Below are 25,115 nucleotides of genomic sequence, written 5' to 3'. Positions count from 1 at the left end.
CAGCAACCTCAATCTACAGTCAGATCGTCTGCAGTTTGGTATTGATCCACTGATCAGATGGTATTGATCTACAGAGCAGATGATATTGATCCACTGATCAGATGTCACGGGTTCTGACAGGACCACTGCTATATGAGGCGGCGTGGCTCGATTGGTAGAGTACTCTTCTTCCAGTCGGAAGGTTACAGGTTCGATTCCCATCTCTACCTGTCCACATGCTGAAGTGTCCTTGAGCAAGCCACTGATACCCAAATTGATCCCATGGGAGTGACGGCGCCTTGCATGGCTGCGGCCTCCGTTGGTGTGTGAATGTGTGTGTGAATGGGTGAATGTGATGAACTACAGTATGTAAAGCTTTAGTGCTACTCACACTTGAAAAGTGCTTTATAAGTGAATTTAGATCTCATACTGAAGAGCAGTTAGAATATTGGAACAGCCGAGTCGGTTACCTGTGTGCTGGGTCCAGTCCCACTGCGGCCGACAAAAGAAAAACTGTCCACCAAAAATAATCTGTGAATCGAAATCTTGACAGGCTGGAGAATCCGCCAGGCGACAGCGAGAGAAGTCAGCTCAGACGAGCCTTCAACAAGTGAGTTTACCAGCGTCTGTGTGAGACGATGTGTCTAAGAAGTGTGTGTGAGACGTGTTTAAGAAGTGTGTTTGAGACGTGTTTAAGAAGTGTGTGTAAGACGTGTTTAAGAAGTGTGTGTGATACGTGTTTAAGAAGTGTGTGTGATACGTGTTTAAGAAGTGTGTGTAAGACGTGTTTAAGAAGTGTGTGTGAGACGTGTTTAAGAAGTGTGTGTGAGACGTGTTTAAGAAGTGTGTGTGAGACGTGTTTAAGAAGTGTGTGTGATACGTGTTTAAGAAGTGTGTGTGAGACGTGTTTAAGAAGTGTGTGTGATACGTGTTTAAGAAGTGTGTGTGAGACGTGTTTAAGAAGTGTGTGTGATACGTGTTTAAGAAGTGTGTGTAAGACGTGTTTAAGAAGTGTGTGTGAGACGTGTTTAAGAAGTGTGTGTAAGACGTGTTTAAGAAGTGTGTGTGATACGTGTTTAAGAAGTGTGTGTGAGACGTGTTTAAGAAGTGTGTGTGAGACGTGTTTAAGAAGTGTGTGTGATACGTGTTTAAGAAGTGTGTGTGAGACGTGTTTAAGAAGTGTGTGTGATACGTGTTTAAGAAGTGTGTATGAGACGTGTTTAAGAAGTGTGTGTGATACGTGTTTAAGAAGTGTGTGTGAGACGTGTTTAAGAAGTGTGTGTGAGACGATGTGTTTAAGAAGTGTGTGTGAGACGTGTTTAAGAAGTGTGTGTGATACGTGTTTAAGAAGTGTGTGTAAGACGTGTTTAAGAAGTGTGTGTGAGACGTGTTTAAGAAGTGTGTGTAAGACGTGTTTAAGAAGTGTGTGTGATACGTGTTTAAGAAGTGTGTGTAAGACGTGTTTAAGAAGTGTGTGTAAGACGTGTTTAAGAAGTGTGTGTGATACGTGTTTAAGAAGTGTGTGTGAGACGTGTTTAAGAAGTGTGTGTAAGACGTGTTTAAGAAGTGTGTGTGATACGTGTTTAAGAAGTGTGTGTGAGACGTGTTTAAGAAGTGTGTGTGAGACGTGTTTAAGAAGTGTGTGTGAGACGTGTTTAAGAAGTGTGTGTAAGACGTGTTTAAGAAGTGTGTGTGATACGTGTTTAAGAAGTGTGTGTAAGACGTGTTTAAGAAGTGTGTGTGAGACGTGTTTAAGAAGTGTGTGTAAGACGTGTTTAAGAAGTGTGTGTGAGACGTGTTTAAGAAGTGTGTGTAAGACTGTGTTTAAGAAGTGTGTGTAAGACTGTGTTTAAGAAGTGTGTGTGAGACGTGTTTAAGAAGTGTGTGTGAGACGTGTTTAAGAAGTGTGTGTAAGACGTGTTTAAGAAGTGTGTGTGAGACGTGTTTAAGAAGTGTGTGTAAGACTGTGTTTAAGAAGTGTGTGTAAGACGTGTTTAAGAAGTGTGTGTGAGACATGTTTAAGAAGTGTGTGTAAGACTGTGTTTAAGAAGTGTGTGTGAGACGTGTTTAAGAAGTGTGTGTAAGACGTGTTTAAGAAGTGTGTGTGAGACGTGTTTAAGAAGTGTGTGTAAGACGTGTTTAAGAAGTGTGTGTGAGACGTGTTTAAGAAGTGTGTGTAAGACGTGTTTAAGAAGTGTGTGTGAGATGTGTTTAAGAAGTGTGTGTAAGACGTGTTTAAGAAGTGTGTGTGAGATGTGTTTAAGAAGTGTGTGTAAGACTGTGTTTAAGAAGTGTGTGTGAGACGTGTTTAAGAAGTGTGTGTAAGACGTGTTTAAGAAGTGTGTGTGAGACGTGTTTAAGAAGTGTGTGTAAGACGTGTTTAAGAAGTGTGTGTGAGACGTGTTTAAGAAGTGTGTGTAAGACGTGTTTAAGGAGTGTGTGTGAGACGTGTTTAAGAAGTGTGTGTAAGACTGTGTTTAAGAAGTGTGTGTAAGACGTGTTTAAGAAGTGTGTGTGATACGTGTTTAAGAAGTGTGTGTGAGACGTGTTTAAGAAGTGTGTGTGAGACGTGTTTAAGAAGTGTGTGTGATACGTGTTTAAGGAGTGTGTGTGAGACGTGTTTAAGAAGTGTGTGTAAGACGTGTTTAAGAAGTGTGTGTAAGACGTGTTTAAGAAGTGTGTGTGATACGTGTTTAAGAAGTGTGTGTGAGACGTGTTTAAGAAGTGTGTGTGAGACGTGTTTAAGAAGTGTGTGTGATACGTGTTTAAGAAGTGTGTGTGAGACGTGTTTAAGAAGTGTGTGTGATACGTGTTTAAGAAGTGTGTATGAGACGTGTTTAAGAAGTGTGTGTGATACGTGTTTAAGAAGTGTGTGTGAGACGTGTTTAAGAAGTGTGTGTGAGACGATGTGTTTAAGAAGTGTGTGTGAGACGTGTTTAAGAAGTGTGTGTGATACGTGTTTAAGAAGTGTGTGTAAGACGTGTTTAAGAAGTGTGTGTGAGACGTGTTTAAGAAGTGTGTGTAAGACGTGTTTAAGAAGTGTGTGTGATACGTGTTTAAGAAGTGTGTGTAAGACGTGTTTAAGAAGTGTGTGTAAGACGTGTTTAAGAAGTGTGTGTGATACGTGTTTAAGAAGTGTGTGTGAGACGTGTTTAAGAAGTGTGTGTAAGACGTGTTTAAGAAGTGTGTGTGATACGTGTTTAAGAAGTGTGTGTGAGACGTGTTTAAGAAGTGTGTGTGAGACGTGTTTAAGAAGTGTGTGTGAGACGTGTTTAAGAAGTGTGTGTAAGACGTGTTTAAGAAGTGTGTGTGATACGTGTTTAAGAAGTGTGTGTAAGACGTGTTTAAGAAGTGTGTGTGAGACGTGTTTAAGAAGTGTGTGTAAGACGTGTTTAAGAAGTGTGTGTGAGACGTGTTTAAGAAGTGTGTGTAAGACTGTGTTTAAGAAGTGTGTGTAAGACTGTGTTTAAGAAGTGTGTGTGAGACGTGTTTAAGAAGTGTGTGTGAGACGTGTTTAAGAAGTGTGTGTAAGACGTGTTTAAGAAGTGTGTGTGAGACGTGTTTAAGAAGTGTGTGTAAGACTGTGTTTAAGAAGTGTGTGTAAGACGTGTTTAAGAAGTGTGTGTGAGACATGTTTAAGAAGTGTGTGTAAGACTGTGTTTAAGAAGTGTGTGTGAGACGTGTTTAAGAAGTGTGTGTAAGACGTGTTTAAGAAGTGTGTGTGAGACGTGTTTAAGAAGTGTGTGTAAGACGTGTTTAAGAAGTGTGTGTGAGACGTGTTTAAGAAGTGTGTGTAAGACGTGTTTAAGAAGTGTGTGTGAGATGTGTTTAAGAAGTGTGTGTAAGACGTGTTTAAGAAGTGTGTGTGAGATGTGTTTAAGAAGTGTGTGTAAGACTGTGTTTAAGAAGTGTGTGTGAGACGTGTTTAAGAAGTGTGTGTAAGACGTGTTTAAGAAGTGTGTGTGAGACGTGTTTAAGAAGTGTGTGTAAGACGTGTTTAAGAAGTGTGTGTGAGACGTGTTTAAGAAGTGTGTGTAAGACGTGTTTAAGGAGTGTGTGTGAGACGTGTTTAAGAAGTGTGTGTAAGACTGTGTTTAAGAAGTGTGTGTGAGATGTGTTTAAGAAGTGTGTGTGAGACGTGTTTAAGAAGTGTGTGTGAGACGTGTTTAAGAAGTGTGTGTGAGACGTGTTTAAGAAGTGTGTGTAAGACGTGTTTAAGAAGTTAGTGGGAGACTTTGTGTTTAAGAAGTGTGTGTGAGACGTGTTTAAGAAGTGTGTGTAAGACTGTGTTTAAGAAGTGTGTGTGAGACGTGTTTAAGAAGTGTGTGTGAGACGTGTTTAAGAAGTGTGTGTGAGACTGTGTTTAAGAAGTGTGTGTGAGATGTGTTTAAGAAGTGTGTTTGAGACGTGTTTAAGAAGTGTGTGTGAGACGTGTTTAAGAAGTGTGTGTAAGACTGTGTTTAAGAAGTGTGTGTGAGACGTGTTTAAGAAGTGTGTTTGAGACGTGTTTAAGAAGTGTGTGTGAGACGTGTTTAAGAAGTGTGTGTGAGACGTGTTTAAGAAGTGTGTGTGAGACGTGTTTAAGAAGTGTGTGTAAGACTGTGTTTAAGAAGTGTGTGTGAGATGTGTTTAAGAAGTGTGTGTGAGACGTGTTTAAGAAGTGTGTGTGAGACGTGTTTAAGAAGTGTGTGTAAGACTGTGTTTAAGAAGTGTGTGTGAGATGTGTTTAAGAAGTGTGTGTAAGACGTGTTTAAGAAGTGTGTGTGAGACGTGTTTAAGAAGTGTGTGTAAGACTGTGTTTAAGAAGTGTGTGTGAGATGTGTTTAAGAAGTGTGTGTGAGACGTGTTTAAGAAGTGTGTGTAAGACGTGTTTAAGGAGTGTGTGTGAGACGTGTTTAAGAAGTGTGTGTAAGACTGTGTTTAAGAAGTGTGTGTGAGATGTGTTTAAGAAGTGTGTTTGAGACGTGTTTAAGAAGTGTGTGTGAGACGTGTTTAAGAAGTGTGTGTGAGACGTGTTTAAGAAGTGTGTGTGAGACGTGTTTAAGAAGTGTGTGTAAGACGTGTTTAAGAAGTGTGTGTGAGACGTGTTTAAGAAGTGTGTGTAAGACGTGTTTAAGAAGTGTGTGTGATACGAGTTTAAGAAGTGTGTGATACGTGTTTAAGAAGTGTGTGTGAGACATGTTTAAGAAGTGTGTGTGAGACATGTTTAAGAAGTGTGTGTGAGACGTGTTTAAGAAGTGTGTGTGAGACATGTTTAAGAAGTGTGTGTGAGACATGTTTAAGAAGTGTGTGTGATAAGTGTTTAAGAAGTGTGTGTGAGACGTGTTTAAGAAGTGTGTGTGATAAGTGTTTAAGAAGTGTGTGTGAGACGTGTTTAAGAAGTGTGTGTAAGACATGTTTAAGAAGTGTGTGTGAGACGTGTTTAAGAAGTGTGTGTAAGACGTGTTTAAGAAGTGTGTGTAAGACTGTGTTTAAGAAGTGTGTGTGAGACGTGTTTAAGAAGTGTGTGTAAGACGTGTTTAAGAAGTGTGTGTGAGACGTGTTTAAGAAGTGTGTGTGAGACGTGTTTAAGAAGTGTGTGTGAGACGTGTTTAAGAAGTGTGTGTGAGATGTGTTTAAGAAGTGTGTGGGAGACTTTGTGTTTAAGAAGTGTGTGGGAGACTTTGTGTTTAAGAAGTGTGTGTGAGACGTGTTTAAGAAGTGTGTGATGATTTGCAGAGCAGCAATCTGCTCTGAACCTTCCTGAAGAGCGACGGTCGCACTGCGGCCATCTTGGATGTGATGTTTGTGATGCTGAGGTTTGGTGTGTTCTCCTGCAGGGCGGTGTGCACCGTGTTTAGCACCTGGCTCTCTGAGTATCCTGAAGACTTCAGGAGTTTGCGGGAGCCGTCTCGTCTGTTGCGACTCGCCCCCCTCCTCCCTCAGGACTCGCCCTCGGACCTGCAAGCCCGCCTGCTCCGGACGGCCGAGGAGCTCAGCGAGCGAGCCCTGCTCCCGAGGCACCAAGCAGGTCTGTACTTACAACCGGGTTAGGGTTTAAATCCTAAAATTGAAATGAAAACGAGGTACAATCAGAGCAGACAGTATATCCACCAGTGGCGGCCGTGTATTTCAGACCTCAGCCTTCACTAGTGCTGGTCTGAGTCAATCCACCCCTCAGGAACTTTTCATGGCTACAAAAACCAAGTTATCCTGCAGGAATGCAGTAGAAAAAGCCTTTGCATCACAGATAGATACTTGTGTAGCCAGAATAAATACCTTTATCACCAGTGGGACCTGGATGGTTTTCCCGGAGCTCCATGTGCTCATAGTGCTGCGGTGCGTTCAAAGACCTCCAGGAAAAGTCCCTCTTGAAAATGGTTTTGACAATAAATCTGCAACCAAATGTCTTTAATTCTCCTTCAGCCATTGCAGGTTGATCAAACCTCTATTAAATCAACACAAATATATTTTTGTTCATGCAGCTGCTCCAGATGCAGTCAGCTGGCTGGAGAGTGAACTCTCTGACCATCCAATCAGAGGGCTTGGATATGCTGAGGTCACGCTGGGCCTTCTAGAGTCGCCAATATCTAAATCTGATTGGTTGAAGCAGCAACGTCTGCTTGACAGACAGAATTATTTAAGAAGTATTCATGGACCAAATATGATCAACATCAGTCTGATTCAGATCTTTTTCTTAGACCTGCAGAGAACTGATATACATACAAGCCTTTCATTCTGAAAGGTGTTTTTATATTTCATTTTTAGCTGCTTCCAAGTTGCCGTCCTCCTGTTGGATTGCACCTAAATGAAATTCAGATTTGAGTTCTTTATTATTTCTACCTGTCTGCTGCAATCCTGGGACTTTTACGGCAAAATAACTCGGTTTCCGGTCTGTTCCCATAGTGACTCGTGGTATCAGGGCTCCATTGACGATGGCTTGGATGACTGTTGGTGATGAGGTTCACATACTCAGGGTTGATTGAACTAGTTCAGGTCAGCTGTTCTCGAACCGGAAACTCCATAGTTCCCATCTCAGAGTCAGTTGACTCAGACTTCAGGGAGAGACTCTGAGACTGTTGAACCTCCTTTCTGAAATACCCCCCAGGTGTACTACAACCTGTGATTAACATACCAGGATATCTCTGTTACCTGGATTAACATACCAGGATATCTCTGTTACCTAGATTAACATACCAGGATATCTCTGTTACCTGGATTAACATACCAGGATATCTGTTACCTGGATTAACATACCAGGATATCTCTGTTACCTGGATTAACATACCAGGATATCTGTTACCTGGATTAACATACCAGGATATCTCTGTTACCTAGATTAACATACCAGGATATCTCTGTTACCTGGATTAACATACCAGGATATCTCTGTTACCTGGATTAACATACCAGGATATCTCTGTTACCTAGATTAACATACCAGGATATCTCTGTTACCTGGATTAACATACCAGGATATCTGTTACCTGGATTAACATACCAGGATATCTCTGTTACCTGGATTAACATACCAGGATATCTGTTACCTGGATTAACATACCAGGATATCTCTGTTACCTAGATTAACATACCAGGATATCTCTGTTACCTGGATTAACATACCAGGATATCTCTGTTACCTGGATTAACATACCAGGATATCTCTGTTACCTAGATTAACATACCAGGATATCTCTGTTACCTGGATTAACATACCAGGATATCTGTTACCTGGATTAACATACCAGGATATCTCTGTTACCTAGATTAACATACCAGGATATCTGTTACCTAGATTAACATACCAGGATATCTCTGTTACCTGGATTAACATACCAGGATATCTGTTACCTGGATTAACATACCAGGATATCTCTGTTACCTTGATTAACATACCAGGATATCTGTTACCTAGATTAACATACCAGGATATCTCTGTTACCTGGATTAACATACCAGGATATCTCTGTTACCTGGATTAACATACCAGGATATCTGTTACCTGGATTAACATACCAGGATATCTCTGTTACCTGGATTAACACACCAGGATATCTCTGTTACCTGGATTAACTAACCCAGACATTCTGGATCCTGATCAGCATTAACAGGAAGCAGGTTATCACCTCACTAGTTCCACCAGAGTTTCCCTCCAGGATCAGAGCGTTCACCTGAAAGGGGCGGAGCTTGCAGAGTGTGACCAATCACAGAGGGAGAAACTCTGCAGAGCAGCTGACTTTACCATAGAGGAGCAGTTAATCTCTGAGATTATGAAGAATTCCAACCCATCCAGCAGCTCAAAGCAACACTGCTGCTGCAGCCAGAACCAGAACCTTCCTGACTAGTTAATGCTGACTTGGTGAGATTAGAGCAGATTAATTCATGGGACAATAGAACCGGAGTCACTTCACTTTATTCCAGCAGAACGGTTCCAGGCAGAGCTTCCTCACTGCTCTTCTTTTACTTTACATTTTACATCCACTGGTTCTGAGGCCGAGGTTCCGCCTCCGCAAGAACAAGAACCAGAACAAGAACCTCCTTCAAAGCTCAGAGACCAGGATTTATTGGGTTCTGTTAAAAAGATTGTTCTGAATTAATTTCTCCTCTCCTCTCCGCTGCAGCTCAGCGCTGAACCTGCCCACCAATCACCATCATTTAAGAATGGGCGGGGCATTTTTCAAGAGATCTGATTGGTCAGGAGGCGGAGCTTTACACTCACTGTGATCTTATCCAGAACGTATCCTGCTCCGGAGCAGGTTAGACATTCAGAGTCAGTTAAGTTTGCATGTTCTCCCTGTGTGTGCATGGGTTTCCTCCGGGTACTCCGGTTTCCTCACACGTTCCCAAAAAACATGCATTGGGGGTCCCTGAGAACCCCCCCCCCCCCCCCCCCCCCCAGATCCCCCTGAGCACTGCTCTGTGGCTGCTACCGATTGGTCAATTTGGGATGGAATTTCCCCTCCGGGGATTAATACAGTGCTAAAAATAAAAAAAAGTATCCTGGGAAGAAGTGATCCAGAGTCGTAGTACGGAAAACCAGAGTTAATCCTGAAGTTAGCTCCATAAGAGAAAACCAGAGTTAATCCTGAAGTTAGCTCCATAAGAGAAAACCAGAGTTAATCCTGAAGTTGCTTAATCTGTGGGACATCGAGAGTAAAGACTGTGAGGTCACTGTGAGGTCACTGTGAGGTCACTGTTTGGTCACTGTGGGGTCACTGTTTGGTCACTGTGAGATCATTGAGGGGTCACTGTGGGGTCACTGAGGTCATTGAGGGGTCAGTGTGGCATCACTGTGAGGTCATTGAGGGGTCAGTGTGAGGTCATTGAGGGGTCACTGTGAGGTCATTGAGGGGTCAGTGTGAGGTCTTTGTAGGGGTCACTGTGGGGTCATTGTAGGGGTCACTGTGGGGTCACTGTGAGGTCATTGAGGGGTCAGTGTGAGGTCTTTGTAGAGGTCACTGTGGGGTCATTGTAGGGGTCACTGTGGGGTCACTGTGAGGTCATTGAGGGGTCAGTGTGAGGTCATTGAGGGGTCACTGTCGGGGTCATTGTAGGGGTCACTGTGGGGTCACTGTGAGGTCATTGAGGGGTCTCTGTGGGGTCATTGTAGGGGTCATTGAGGGGTCAGTGTGAGGTCATTGAGGGGTCAGTGTGAGGTCATTGACGGGTCAGTGTGAGGTCTTTGTAGGGGTCACTGTGGGGTCATTGTAGGGGTCACTGTGGGGTCACTGTGAGGTCATTGAGGGGTCAGTGTGAGGTCATTGAGGGGTCACTGTCGGGGTCATTGTAGGGGTCACTGTGGGGTCTTTGTAGGGGTCACTGTGGGGTCATTGTAGGGGTCACTGTCGGGGTCATTGTAGGGGTCACTGTGGGGTCTTTGTAGGGGTCACTGTGGGGTCATTGTAGGGGTCACTGTGGGGTCACTGTGAGGTCATTGAGGGGTCAGTGTGAGGTCATTGAGGGGTCACTGTGAGGTCATTGAGGGGTCACTGTGGCATCATTGTGAGGTCACTGTGGGGTCACTGTGAGGTCATTGAGGGGTCAGTGTGAGGTCTTTGTAGAGGTCACTGTGGGGTCATTGTAGGGGTCACTGTGGGGTCACTGTGAGGTCATTGAGGGGTCAGTGTGAGGTCATTGAGGGGTCACTGTCGGGGTCATTGTAGGGGTCACTGTGGGGTCACTGTGAGGTCATTGAGGGGTCTCTGTGGGGTCATTGTAGGGGTCATTGAGGGGTCAGTGTGAGGTCATTGAGGGGTCAGTGTGAGGTCATTGACGGGTCAGTGTGAGGTCTTTGTAGGGGTCACTGTGGGGTCATTGTAGGGGTCACTGTGGGGTCACTGTGAGGTCATTGAGGGGTCAGTGTGAGGTCATTGAGGGGTCACTGTCGGGGTCATTGTAGGGGTCACTGTGGGGTCTTTGTAGGGGTCACTGTGGGGTCATTGTAGGGGTCACTGTCGGGGTCATTGTAGGGGTCACTGTGGGGTCTTTGTAGGGGTCACTGTGGGGTCACTGTGGGGTCACTGTGAGGTCATTGAGGGGTCAGTGTGAGGTCATTGAGGGGTCACTGTGAGGTCATTGAGGGGTCACTGTGGCATCATTGTGAGGTCACTGTGGGGTCACTGTGAGGTCATTGAGGGGTCACTGTGGCATCATTGTGAGGTCACTGTGGGGTCACTGTGAGTTCACTGTGGGGTCACTGTGAGGTCACTGTGGGGTCACTGTGAGGTCATTGTGGGGGTCTCTGAGGTCATTGTGGGGTCATTGTGAGGTCATTGTGGGTTCAATGTGGTGTCACTGTGAGGTCATTGAGGGGTCACTGTGGGGTCACTGTGAGGTCATTGAGGGGTCACTGTGGGGTCACTGTGAGGTCACTGTGAGGTCATTTTGGGGGTCTCTGTGAGGTCATTGAGGGGTCACTGTGAGGTCATTGAGGGGTCACTGTGAGGTTATTGTGGGGGTCTCTGTGGGGTCACTGTGAGGTCATTGAGGGGTCACTGTGGGGTCACTGTGAGGTCATTGAGGGGTCACTGAGGTCATTGTGGGGGTCTCTGTGGGGTCACTGTGAGGTCATTGAGGGGTCAGTGTGAGGTCATTGAGGGGTCACTGTCGGGGTCATTGTAGGGGTCATTGAGGGGTCACTGTGAGGTCATTGAGGGGTCACTGTGGCATCATTGTGAGGTCATTGAGGGGTCACTGTGGCATCATTGTGAGGTCACTGTGGGGTCACTGTGAGGTCATTGTGGGGGTCTCTGAGGTCATTGTGGGGTCATTGTGAGGTCATTGTGGGTTCAATGTGGTGTCACTGTGAAGTCATTGAGGGGTCACTGTGGGGTCACTGTGAGGTCATTGAGGGGTCACTGTGGGGTCATTGGAGGGGTCACTGTGGGGTCACTGTGAGGTCACTGTGAGGTCATTTTGGGGGTCACTGTGAGGTCATTTTGGGGGTCTCTGTGAGGTCATTGTGGGGGTCTCTGTGAGGTCATTGTGGGGGTCTCTGTGGGGTCACTGTGAGGTCATTGAGGGGTCACTGTGAGGTCATTGAGGGGTCACTGTGAGGTCATTGTGGGGTCTCTCTGAGGTCATTGTGGGGGTCTCTGTGAGGTCATTGTGGGGGTCTCTGTGGGGTCAGAGCTGTGATTAAAGTCTGAGTCCTCCAGTGTTTCCTGTCCGTTTCAGTCGAGTTATTTCAGTTATTTCTTTGACATTTAAATAATCAGATTTGTGTTTTTCAGTTCAGAAAAGCACCAGGCATCCCACCCCGGACCCCACCAGTCCCCCCCCGGAACCCCTCACCTCCCCCTTGGTGCCATCAAAGTTTGACCCCATCAGCATCCTGGGATTCCCGGCAGCAATCATCGCAGAACAGCTCACCAAGATCGAGACGGTGAGTTCTGTTTACTTTACTGGACACGACGTGTTTCACCTTCACTCGGGGGGGGGGGGGGGGACGCCTGTCAAAGCTACCGGGGTGAAAGGTCATGGACACACACACTAAAGCCGCGGTTCCCCGCACTCTCTGTGACGGGGCGGGTTTTCACCTGTCTGACTGAAAAAGTTGTGGATGGTCCAGAAAGAACCCGTGACCACTGGGTAGGATGTTCCGCTCCCCCTACCGAGGTACCGAGCAGCGAGGAACGGCTCAACACAACACAACACAACACAACAACACAACACAACAACACAACACAACAACACACAACACAACACAACAACACAACACAACAACACAACACAACACAACAACACAACACAACACACAACAACACACAACAACACATCACAACACAACAACACAACACAACAACACACAACAACACACAACAACACAACACAACAACACACAACAACACATCACAACACAACAACACAACACAACAACACACAACAACACACAACAACACAACACAACAACACACAACAACACAACACAACAACACACAACACACCACAACAACACAACAACACAACACAACAACACAACACAACAACACACAACAACACATCACAACACAACAACACAACACAACAACACACAACAACACAACACAACAACACACAACACACCACAACAACACAACAACACAACACAACAACACACAACAACACATCACAACACAACAACACACAACAACACAACAACACACAACACAACACAACAACACACAACAACACACAACACAACACAACAACACACAACAACACAACAACACAACAACACAGAACACACAACAACACAACAACACACAACACAACAACACAACACAACAACACAACACAACAACACACAACAACACATCACAACACAACAACACAACACAACAACACACAACAACACAACACAGAACACACAACACAACAACACACAACACAACACAACAACACACAACAACACAACACAGAACACACAACACAACAACACACAACACACAACAACACATCACAACACAACAACACACAACAACACAACAACACAACACAACAACACAGAACACACAACAACACAACACAGAACACACAACACAACAACACAACACAACAACACAACAACACACAACAACACAACACAACAACACCACAACACACAACAACACAACAACACACAACACAACACAACACCACAACACAACACAACAGCCAACAACACGATGGGGTTGACCGCCCCCATCAGCAGCTGTCTGTCTGTCTGGTACCATACCACTTTCTTTCTTAACTCATAATAATCACTTGGTACCATGTAGTTAGTTAGTGCAGTCCGCCCACGGGGCACCATTTATGTTGCTTTTTGGTAGTTTGGCTATCGATAATGATTAATAATGATCAAAGATAATAATTAATCATGTTATTGAAAATGTAATGTGATCTGTATCAGATACCTCGGGAGCTCCACCTGTGGAACAGGAAATGACAGCTAGTTCAGTTCTATCAGTCTCATAAGATTTACTAAAGAGTTAACGAGGAATTTGAATTAATAGTTAAATTAATTACAATCACCAGAATTAACAGTAAAGCTTGAAGGATTTTGGAGTTCTTGGCACAGAAGAGTCGACATTTCATTCACCTTTGTGCTCATTAATAAGACAGCAAGTATGATTCCAAAAATGATATTGATTTACAATGAAATCAAATAAAAACACAGATTCTAACTACCTATATAAAGCTTGGTGTGTGTGTGGCAGAGCTAACTTTGGTTTACAGGTTGATAACTAGTCCTGATATCATGATCACTGTAGTAGAAGCAGCATCTTCATCAAGGTAAACATCTATCCAGAGCATCAGGAGGAACTGATCTCAGGTTCTCACCCAGGTGGTTGGTACCACTTCCTTCACCTCTCTGAAGAAGGAGTTTGGTTGTTGTCCAGGCTGGAGAGAAGCTGCTGCTCCTGGAGCTGGTAGCTCCTCCTGCTACCTGTGGTTGGCTGAGTTCAGCAGGAGGAGGAGGAGAACAAGGGGATGGTTCAGGAGGAGGAGGAGGAGAACATGGTGATGGTTCAGGAGGAGGAGGAGAACATGGTGATGGTTCAGGAGGAGGAGGAGAACATGGTGATGGTTCAGAAGGAGGAGGAGGAGAACATGGTGATGGTTCAGAAGGAGGAGGAGGAGAACATGTTGATGGTTCAGAAGGAGGAGGAGGAGAACATGGTGATGGTTCAGAAGGAGGAGGAGGAGAACATGGTGATGGTTCAGAAGGAGGAGGAGGAGAACATGTTGATGGTTCAGGAGGAGGAGGAGAAGAACATGTTGATGGTTCAGGAGGAGGAGAACATGGTGATGGTTCAGGAGGAGGAGGAGAACATGGTGATGGTTCAGAAGGAGGAGGAGAACATGTTGATGGTTCAGAAGGAGGAGGAGAACATGTTGATGGTTCAGGAGGAGGAGGAGAAGAACATGTTGATGGTTCAGGAGGAGGAGAACATGGTGATGGTTCAGAAGGAGGAGGAGAACATGGTGATGGTTCGGGAGGAGGAGGAGGAGAACATGGTGATGGTTCAGGAGGAGGAGGAGGAGAACATGTTGATGGTTCAGGAGGAGGAGGAGAACATGGTGATGGTTCAGGAGGAGGAGGAAGAGAACATGTTGATGGTTCAGGAGGAGGAGGAGAACATGGTGATGGTTCAGGAGGAGGAGAACATGTTGATGGTTCAGGAGGAGGAGAACATGCTGATGGTTCAGGAGGAGGAGAACATGGTGATGGTTCAGAAGGAGGAGGAGGAGGAGAACATGTTGATGGTTCAGGAGGAGGAGGAGAACATGGTGATGGTTCAGAAGGAGGAGAACACGGTGATGGTTCAGGAGGAGGAGGAGAACATGTTGATGGTTCAGGAGGAGGAGGAGAACATGGTGATGGTTCAGAAGGAGGAGGAGGAGAACATGGTGATGGTTCAGGAGGAGGAGGAGAAGAACATGTTGATGGTTCAGGAGGAGGAGGAGAACATGGTGATGGTTCAGAAGGAGGAGGAGAACATGGTGATGGTTGAGGAGGAGGAGGAGAACATGGTGATGGTTCAGGAGGAGGAGGAGAACATGGTGATGGTTCAGGAGGAGGAGGAGAAGAACATGTTGGAGGAGGAGGAGAACATGGTGATGGTTCAGAAGGAGGAGGAGAACATGTTGATGGTTCAGGAGGAGGAGGAGAAGAACATGTTGATGGTTCAGGAGGAGGAGGAGAACATGGTGATGGTTCAGAAGGAGGAGGAGAACATGGTGATGGTTCAAGAGGAGGAGGAGGAGAACATGTTGATGGTTCAGGAGGAGGAGAACATGGTGATGGTTCAGGAGGAGGAGAACATGTTGATGGTTCAGGAGGAGGAGAACATGCTGATGGTTCAGGAGGAGGAGAACATGGTGATGGTTCAGAAGGAGGAGGAGGAGGAGAACATGCTGATGGTTCAGGAGGAGGAGAACATGGTGATGGTTCAGAAGGAGGAGGAGGAGGAGAACATGTTGATGGTTCAGGAGGAGGAGGAGAACATGGTGATGGTTCAGAAGGAGGAGGAGGAGGAGGAGAACATGGTGATGGTTCAGGAGGAGGAGGAGAACATGGTGATGGTTCAGGAGGAGGAGGAGAACATGTTGATGGTTCAGAAGGAGGAGGAGGAGAACATGGTGATGGTTCAGAAGGAGGAGGAGGAGGAGAACATGCTGATGGTTCAGGAGGAGGAGAACATGTTGATGGTTCAGGAGGAGGAGGAGAACATGGTGATGGTTCAGAAGGAGGAGGAGGAGGAGAACATGGTGATTGTTCAGGAGGAGGAGGAGAACATGGTGATGGTTCAGGAGGAGGAGGAGAACATGTTGATGGTTCAGAAGGAGGAGGAGGAGAACATGGTGATGGTTCAGAAGGAGGAGGAGGAGGAGAACAAGGGGATGGGTCAGGAGGAAGAGGAGAACATGTTGATGGTTCAGGAGGAGGAGAAGAACATGGTGATGGTTCAGAAGGAGGAGGAGGAGAACATGGTGATGGTTCAGGAGGAGGAGGAGAACATGGTGATGGTTCAGAAGGAGGAGGAGAACATGGTGATGGTTCAGGAGGAGGAGGAGAAGAACATGTTGATGGTTCAGGAGGAGGAGGAGAACATGGTGATGGTTCAGGAGGAGGAGGAGAACATGGTGATGGTTCAGAAGGAGGAGGAGGAGGAGAACATGGTGATGGTTCAGGAGGAGGAGGAGGAGAACATGTTGATGGTTCAGAAGGAGGAGGAGGAGAACATGGTGATGGTTCAGAAGGAGGAGGAGGAGGAGAACATGCTGATTGTTCAGGAGGAGGAGAACATGTTGATGGTTCAGGAGGAGGAGGAGAACATGGTGATGGTTCAGAAGGAGGAGGAGAACATGGTGATTGTTCAGAAGGAGGACGAGGAGAACGTGGTGATGGTTCAGAAGGAGGAGGAGAACATGGTGATGGTTCAGGAGGAGGAGGAGAACATGTTGATGGTTCAGGAGGAGGAGAAGAACATGTTGATGGTTCAAGAGGAGGAGGAGAACATGGTGATGGTTCAGAAGGAGGAGGAGAACATGGTGATGGTTCAGGAGGAGGAGGAGAACATGTTGATGGTTCAGAAGGAGGAGGAGGAGAACATGGTGATGGTTCAGAAGGAGGAGGAGAACATGGTGATGGTTCAGGAGGAGGAGGAGAACATGTTGATGGTTCAGGAGGAGGAGAAGAACATGTTGATGGTTCAAGAGGAGGAGGAGAACATGGTGATGGTTCAGAAGGAGGAGGAGAACATGGTGATGGTTCAGGAGGAGGAGGAGAACATGGTGATGGTTCAGGAGGAGGAGGAGAACATGGTGATGGTTCAGGAGGAGGAGGAGGAGGAGGAGAAGAACATGGTGATGGTTCAGGAGGAGGAGGAGAACATGCTGATGGTTCAGGAGGAAGAGGAGGAGAACATGGTGATGGTTCAGGAGGAGGAGGAGAACATGCTGATGGTTCAGGAGGAAGAGGAGGAGGAGGAGAACATGCTGATGGTTCAGGAGGAGAAGAAGACCAAGGTGATGGTTCAGGAGAGTCTTCCTTTGCAGCCTCCTGGTTGTTCCCTTGTCCAGACCAGAGGATCTGGTCTCTCAGGTCTGTGCTGGTTTTCCTGCTTGTTGAGGAAAAAGCACAAAGAGGTTCTGTGAGGTGTCGTTCCCTGGTCTCGTACTGGAGGAACTGGTTGGTCTTCCCTGGTTGATGCTGGGTGCTGGTCTCTGGATCTGAGGGAAGGTCCTGGACCCTGGGGGTCTGTCAGAAGAGGGTGACCTGCTTCCAGCAACCCTCCTCCTCCGTTGAAGAGGAGGAGCAAAGCCCCCTAGAGAAGCTCTCCAAAAGGCTTTTAGTGAGGTGGGGGCATTCCAAGGTGTGGAATCCTGGGAGCCTCCACCAATCAGGGACTGGCTGAGTGCACGGGGGCAGTCAGTCGCCTTTGAACAGTGGGGGGGGGGGGCATGCATGGGGCTGCAGTGGCAACAGGACTCCCTGCGGTGAGATGCTCAGGGACAAATGAAGATTGTTTTTCATTAGAAATGAACCAACTTTCTCTGGTCCTGTCAGATCCCAACATCTGGTTCAGGAGCTGTTTGTCCGTCTGGTGCCGTACCACTGTCTGTGCTGGTTCAGGAGCTGTTTGTCCGTCTGGTGCCGTACCACTGTCTGTGCTGGTTCAGGAGCTGTTTGTCCGTCTGGTGCCGTACCACTGTCTGTGCTGGTTCAGGAGCTGTTTGTCCGTCTGGTGCCGTACCACTGTCTGTGCTGGTTCAGGAGCTGTTTGTCCATCTGGTGCCGTACCACTGTCTGTGCTGTTTCAGGAGCTGTTTGTCCGTCTGGTGCCGTACCACTGTCTGGGGTCGTTGTGGTCTCAGAGGGACAAGAAGGGCAGGGAGGGTGTCTGCTGGTCCGTCCGGGCCACCGTACGTCAGTTCAACAAGCTGGCCAACGCCGTGTTGGCGACATGCCTTTGGCGTCCAGACCTGCGCAGTGAGCGGCGAGCGCGACTGCTGGAGCAGTGGATCAGTGTGGCCGAGGTCAGTGGAACAAAACCACCGTCACACGGCCTCAGGACACCCTTCAGTCACCTGATTTAACAACTTTGTTTCCAGGATGAAAAACATTTTCCTAAAATAACCCTTGAGTACCGTACAATATGATACAGTACGGTACAGTACGATACGGTACAGTACAGTACGGTACAGTACGGTACGATACAGTACGGTACAGTACAGTACGGTACAGTACGGTACGATACAGTACGGTACAGTACAGTACGGTACAGTACGGTACGGTACAGTACGGTACAGTACGGTACGATACAGTACGGTACAGTACAGTACGGTACAGTACGGTACAGTACAGTACGGTACAGTACGGTACAGTACGGTACGATACAGTACGGTACAGTACAGTACGGTACAGTACGGTACAGTACAGTACGGTACGATACAGTACGGTACAGTACAGTACGGTACAGTACGGTACAGTACAGTACAGTACGGTACAGTACGGTACAGTACAGTACGATACAGTACAGTACAGTACGGTACAGTACGGTACAGTACAGTATGATACAGTACGGTACAGTACAGTACAGTACGGTACAGTACGGTACGATACAGTACGGTACAGTACAGTGCGGTACAGTACGGTACAGTACAGTACGATACAGTACGGTACGATACAGTGCGGTACAGTACAGTACGATACAGTACAGTACGATACAGTACGATACAGTACGGTAGACTATGCTTTGCTACGCAACGATATGATACGATACGATATGATATGCTACGATACAGTACAATACGGTAGCATGCGGTACAATACAGTACAATACAGTACAGTATGGTAGCATGCGGTACAATACAGTACAATACAGTACAATACAGTACAGTATGAAGCGGTTTGGTAGAGCACAGTACAATACAATACGATATGCTACGATACAGTACAAAACGGTACGATATGATACGATGTGGTACGGTACAGTACGATGCCGTGCCATACAGTGCAGTACAGTGCGAGGAGTACAGTACAGTACACTACAGTAGAGTACACACCGTCATCCTGCTCTTCATCAGCCTCTATTATTCAGGATGAGAGTGATGGTGTAACTCAATAGCAGCCCGGCCCTCCGTTACACTGTGTGTGTGTGTGTGTGTGTGTGTGTGTGTGTGTGTGTGTGTGTGTGTGTGTGTGTGTGTGTGTGTGTGTGTGTGTGTTCATTCAACAGGAGTGCAGAGCCAGAAAGAACTTCTCGTCGCTGTACGCCATCGTGTCGGCCCTGCAGAGTAACTCGATCCACCGGCTGAGGAGGACGTGGCAGGAAACCCACAGGTCTGGATCTGAGTCACCTCTCACTCTGTCACTACTGTCTCACTATGTCACTACTGTCTCACTATGTCACTACTGTCTCACTCTGTAACAAACACCTACCGTCTCACTCTGTAACAACTGTCTCACTCTGTAACAACTGTATCACTATGTCACTACTGTCTCACTCTGTAACAACTGTCTCACTCTGTCACTACTGTCTCACTCTGTAACAAACACCTACTGTCTCACTCTGTAACAAACACCTACCGTCTCACTCTGTAACAACTGTCTCACTCTGTAATACACATCTACTGTCTCACTCTGTCACTACTGTCTCACTCTGTAACAACTGTCTCACTCTGTAATACACATCTACTGCCTCACTCTGTCACAAACACCTACTGTGTGTCACTGGACCAGGGTTAGGGTTAGTACCACTGTACCACAGTAATACAGTAACACAGTACAGTACTAATACACATCTCTGTTTTATTGTTTTCTAGAGATGCACTGAGGAAATACGAAGAACTTTCGGAGATCTTCTCCGACAAGGACAACTACTCCCAGAGCCGGGAGCTCCTGAAGGAGGTGAGGGAGTAGTGTACTGAAGGAGGAAGTATTATAGCAACCGAGGAAGTATTGTAGTGAAGGAAGAAGTATTACACTGTAGGAGGAAGTATTATAGCAAAGGAGGAAGTATTGTAGTGAAGGAAGAAGTATTACACTGAAGGAGGAAGTATTGCACTGAAGGAGGATGTGTGTATCAAAGGAGGAAGTATGGTAGTGAAGGACGAAGTATTATTCTGAAGGAGGAAGTATTGTAGTGAAGGATGAAGTATTGTAGTGAAGGAAGAAGTATTGCACTGTAGGAGGAAGTATTGTAGTGAAGGAGGAAGTATTGTAGTGAAGGAAGAAGTATTGCACTGTAGGAGGAAGTATTGTAGCAAAGGAGGAAGTATTGTAGTGAAGGATGAAGTATTATACTGAAGGAGGTAGTATTGTACTGAAGGAGGAATTATTATACTGAAGGAGGAAGTATTGCACTGATGGAGGAAGTATTATACTGAAGGAGGAAGTATTGCACTGATGGAGGAAGTAATGTAGCGAAGGAAGACGTATTGTACTGAAGGAGGAAGTAATGCACTGAAGGATGAAGTATTATACTGAAGGAGGAAGTGTTGTACTGAAGGAGGAAGTGTTGTACTGAAGGAAGAAGTATTGCACTGTAGGAGGAAGTATTGCCGCAAAGGAGGAAGTATTGCACTGAAGGAAGAAGTACTGTAGCGACAGAGGAAGTATTATAGTGACAGAGGAAGTATTGTTGCAACAGAGGAAGTATTATAGCGACAGAGGAAGTGTTATTGCGACAAAGGAAGTACTCTAGCAACAGAGGAAGTATTGTAGCAACAGAGGAAGTAATATAGTGACAGAGGAAGTATTGTAGCAACAGAGGAAGTATTATAGCGGCAGAGGAAGTATTGTCGTGAGAGAGGAAGTATCGTAGTGAAAGAAGAAGTATTATAGCGACAGAGGAAGTATTGTATTGAGAGACGAAGTATTATAGCGACAGAGGAAGTATTGTATTGAGAGATGAAGTATTATAGCGACAAAGGAAGTGTTATTGCGACAGAGGAAGTATTGTTGCAACAGAGTAAGTATTGTAGCAACAGAGTAAGTATTGTAGCAACGGAGGAAGTATTGTAGCAACAGAGTAAGTATTGTAGCAACGGAGGAAGTATTGTAGCAACAGAGGAAGTAATATAGTGAAAGAGGAAGTATTGTAGCAACAGGAAGTATTATAGCAACAGAGGAAGTACTGTAGTAACAGAGGAAGTATTATAGTGAAAGAGGAAGTATTTATTTATTTATTTATTTATTTATTTATTTATTTTCGCCCTTGTCCTGTTCGGCAGCTTGGGCCAACAATATGATGTGATCTAGAGCCTTCGGAGTCAGAACAGATTTTGGTCTTGCAACAGGGAGAGACCTGGAGTCTCCTCCTGTTGCCTCCTCCGTCAGAAGATGGCATGGCTGCTGTACACGACCGGGGGGGAACGCTCAAAGAGAGAGAGAAGAGAAGAGAGAGAAAAAGGTTGAGGGAGGAGGGAGGAGGGGGGAGGGAGGAAGAGGAAGTATTTTAGCAACAGAGGAAGTATTATAGCGGCAGAGGAAGTATTGTAGTGAAAGAAGAAGTATTGTAGCGACAGAGGAAGTATTGTAGCGACAGGGAGTATTGTAGCAACAGATGAAGTATTATAGTGACAGAGGAAGTATTATAGTGACAGAGGAAGTGTTATTGCGACAGAGGAAGTATTATAGCAACAGAGGAAGTATTATAGTGACAGAGGAACTATTATAGCGACAGAGAAAGTATTATAGCGACAGAGGAAGTATTATAGCGGGAGAGGAAGTATTGTCGTGAGAGAGGAAGTATTGTAGTGAAAGAAGAAGTATTGTAGCGACAGAGGAAGTATTATAGCGGCAGAGGAAGTATTGTCGTGAGAGAGGAAGTATTGTAGCGACAGAGGAAGTATTATAGCGACAGAGGAAGTGTTATTGCGACAGAGGAAGTATTGTTGCAATAGATGAAGTGTTATTGTGACAGAGGAAGTACTGTTGCGACAGAGGAAGTAATATAGCGGCAGAGGAAGTATTGTTGCGACAGAGGAAGTATTGTTGCAATAGATGAAGTGTTATTGCGACAGAGGAAGTATTGTTGCAACAGAGGAAGTAATATAGCGGCAGAGGAAGTATTGTCGTGAGAGAGGAAGTATTATAGCGACAGAGGAAGTATTATAGCTACAGAGGAAGTATTATAGCTACAGAGGAAGTATTATTGCGACAGAGGAAGTATTATAGCGACAGAGGAAGTGTTATTGCGACAGAGGAAGTATTGTTGCAATAGATGAAGTGTTATTGTGACAGAGGAAGTATTGTTGCAATAGATGAAGTGTTATTGCGACAGAGGAAGTATTGTTGCAACAGAGGAAGTAATATAGCGGCAGAGGAAGTATTGTCGTGAGAGAGGAAGTATTATAGCGACAGAGGAAGTATTATTGCGACAGAGGAAGTATTGTAGTGAAAGAAGAAGTATTGTAGCAACAGAGGAAGTATTGTCGTGAGAGAGGAAGTATTGTAGCGACAGAGGAAGTGTTATTGCGACAGAGGAAGTATTGTTGCAATAGATGAAGTGTTATTGTGACAGAGGAAGTACTGTTGCGACAGAGGAAGTAATATAGCGGCAGAGGAAGTATTGTTGCGACAGAGGAAGTATTGTTGCAATAGATGAAGTGTTATTGCGACAGAGGAAGTATTGTTGCAACAGAGGAAGTAATATAGCGGCAGAGGAAGTATTGTCGTGAGAGAGGAAGTATTATAGCGACAGAGGAAGTATTATAGCTACAGAGGAAGTATTATAGCTACAGAGGAAGTGTTATTGCGACAGAGGAAGTATTATAGCGACAGAGGAAGTAATATAGCGGCAGAGGAAGTATTGTTGCGACAGAGGAAGTATTGTTGCGACAGAGGAAGTAATATAGCGGCAGAGGAAGTATTGTTGCGACAGAGGAAGTAATATAGCGGCAGAGGAAGTATTGTTGCGACAGAGGAAGTATTGTTGCAATAGATGAAGTATTATTGCGACAGAGGAAGTATTATAGCGACAGAGGAAGTGTTATTGCGACAGAGGAAGTATTGTTGCGACAGAGGAAGTATTGTTGCAATAGATGAAGTATTATTGCGACAGAGGAAGTATTATAGCGACAGAGGAAGTATTGTTGCAATAGATGAAGTGTTATTGTGACAGAGGAAGTATTGTTGCGACAGAGGAAGTAATATAGCGGCAGAGGAAGTATTGTTGCGACAGAGGAAGTATTGTTGCAATAGATGAAGTATTATTGCGACAGAGGAAGTATTATAGAGACAGAGGAAGTAATATAGCGGCAGAGGAAGTATTGTTGCGACAGAGGAAGTATTGTTGCAATAGATGAAGTGTTATTGCGACAGAGGAAGTATTGTTGCAACAGAGGAAGTATTATAGCGACAGAGGAAGTATTATTGCGACAGAGGAAGTATTGTAGTGAAAGAAGAAGTATTGTAGCGACAGAGGAAGTATTATAGCGGCAGAGGAAGTATTGTAGTGAAAGAAGAAGTATTGTAGCGACAGAGGAAGTATTATAGTGACAGAGGAAGTATTATAGTGACAGAGGAAGTATTATAGTGACAGAGGAAGTGTTATTGCGACAGTGGAAGTATTATAGCAACAGAGGAAGTATTATAGTGACAGAGGAAGTATTATAGCGACAGAGGAAGTATTATAGCGGGAGAGGAAGTATTGTCGTGAGAGAGGAAGTATTGCAGTGAAAGAAGAAGTATTGTAGCGACAGAGGAAGTATTGTAGCGACAGGGAGTATTGTAGCAACAGATGAAGTATTATAGTGACAGAGGAAGTATTATAGCAACAGAGGAAGTATTATAGTGACAGAGGAAGTATTATAGCGACAGAGGAAGTATTATAGCGGGAGAGGAAGTATTGTCGTGAGAGAGAAAGTATTGTAGTGAAAGAAGAAGTATTGTAGCGACAGAGGAAGTATTATAGCGGCAGAGGAAGTATTGTTGCGACAGAGGAAGTATTGTTGCAATAGATGAAGTATTATTGCGACAGAGGAAGTATTATAGAGACAGAGGAAGTAATATAGCGGCAGAGGAAGTATTGTTGCGACAGAGGAAGTATTGTTGCAATAGATGAAGTGTTATTGCGACAGAGGAAGTATTGTTGCAACAGAGGAAGTATTATAGCGACAGAGGAAGTATTATTGCGACAGAGGAAGTATTGTAGTGAAAGAAGAAGTATTGTAGCGACAGAGGAAGTATTATAGCGGGAGAGGAAGTATTGTCGTGAGAGAGAAAGTATTGTAGTGAAAGAAGAAGTATTGTAGCGACAGAGGAAGTATTATAGCGACAGAGGAAGTATTATTGCGACATAGGAAGTATTGTAGTGAAAGAAGAAGTATTGTAGCGACAGAGGAAGTATTATAGCGGCAGAGGAAGTATTGTAGTGAAAGAAGAAGTATTGTAGCGACAGAGGAAGTATTATAGTGACAGAGGAAGTATTATAGCGACAGAGGAAGTATTATAGCGGGAGAGGAAGTATTGTCGTGAGAGAGAAAGTATTGTAGTGAAAGAAGAAGTATTGTAGCGACAGAGGAAGTATTATAGCGGCAGAGGAAGTATTGTCGTGAGAGAGGAAGTATTGTAGCGACAGAGGAAGTATTATAGCGACAGAGGAAGTATTATTGCGACAGAGGAAGTATTGTAGTGAAAGAAGAAGTATTGTAGCGACAGAGGAAGTATTATAGCGGCAGAGGAAGTATTGTAGTGAAAGAAGAAGTATTGTAGCGACAGAGGAAGTATTATAGTGACAGAGGAAGTATTATAGTGACAGAGGAAGTATTATAGTGACAGAGGAAGTGTTATTGCGACAGTGGAAGTATTATAGCAACAGAGGAAGTATTATAGTGACAGAGGAAGTATTATAGTGACAGAGGAAGTATTATAGCGACAGAGGAAGTATTATAGCGGGAGAGGAAGTATTGTCGTGAGAGAGAAAGTATTGTAGTGAAAGAAGAAGTATTGTAGCGACAGAGGAAGTATTATAGCGGCAGAGGAAGTATTGTCGTGAGAGAGGAAGTATTGTAGCGACAGAGGAAGTATTATAGCGACAGAGGAAGTGTTATTGCGACAGAGGAAGTATTGTTGCAATAGATGAAGTGTTATTGTGACAGAGGAAGTATTGTTGCAATAGATGAAGTGTTATTGTGACAGAGGAAGTACTGTTGCGACAGAGGAAGTAATATAGCGGCAGAGGAAG

At 45.1% G+C, this 25,115-nt stretch overlaps 1 protein-coding gene across 1 annotated transcript in view; it reads left to right on the top strand.

The window, feature by feature from the left end:
* Window positions 1-25,115, top strand: part of rgl2 (ral guanine nucleotide dissociation stimulator-like 2) — a 71,459-nt gene that overhangs the window by 18,849 nt on the left and 27,495 nt on the right. Inside the window, exons 6-11 of the mRNA XM_080471621.1 lie at window positions 533-589; window positions 5,799-5,989; window positions 11,691-11,842; window positions 17,746-17,961; window positions 19,164-19,267; window positions 19,750-19,834. Of these exons, the coding sequence (XP_080327747.1) occupies window positions 533-589; window positions 5,799-5,989; window positions 11,691-11,842; window positions 17,746-17,961; window positions 19,164-19,267; window positions 19,750-19,834 (805 nt within the window). The remainder of the gene's footprint in view (window positions 1-532; window positions 590-5,798; window positions 5,990-11,690; window positions 11,843-17,745; window positions 17,962-19,163; window positions 19,268-19,749; window positions 19,835-25,115) is intronic.

The sequence above is a fragment of the Lipophrys pholis genome (assembly GCF_963383615.2).
Source record: "Lipophrys pholis genome assembly, chromosome: 9".
In the NCBI taxonomy this organism is placed as follows: Eukaryota; Metazoa; Chordata; class Actinopteri; order Blenniiformes; family Blenniidae; genus Lipophrys; species Lipophrys pholis.
The sequence above is the reverse complement of the archived record's forward strand: the minus strand, read 5'-3'. Positions and strand labels throughout refer to the sequence as shown.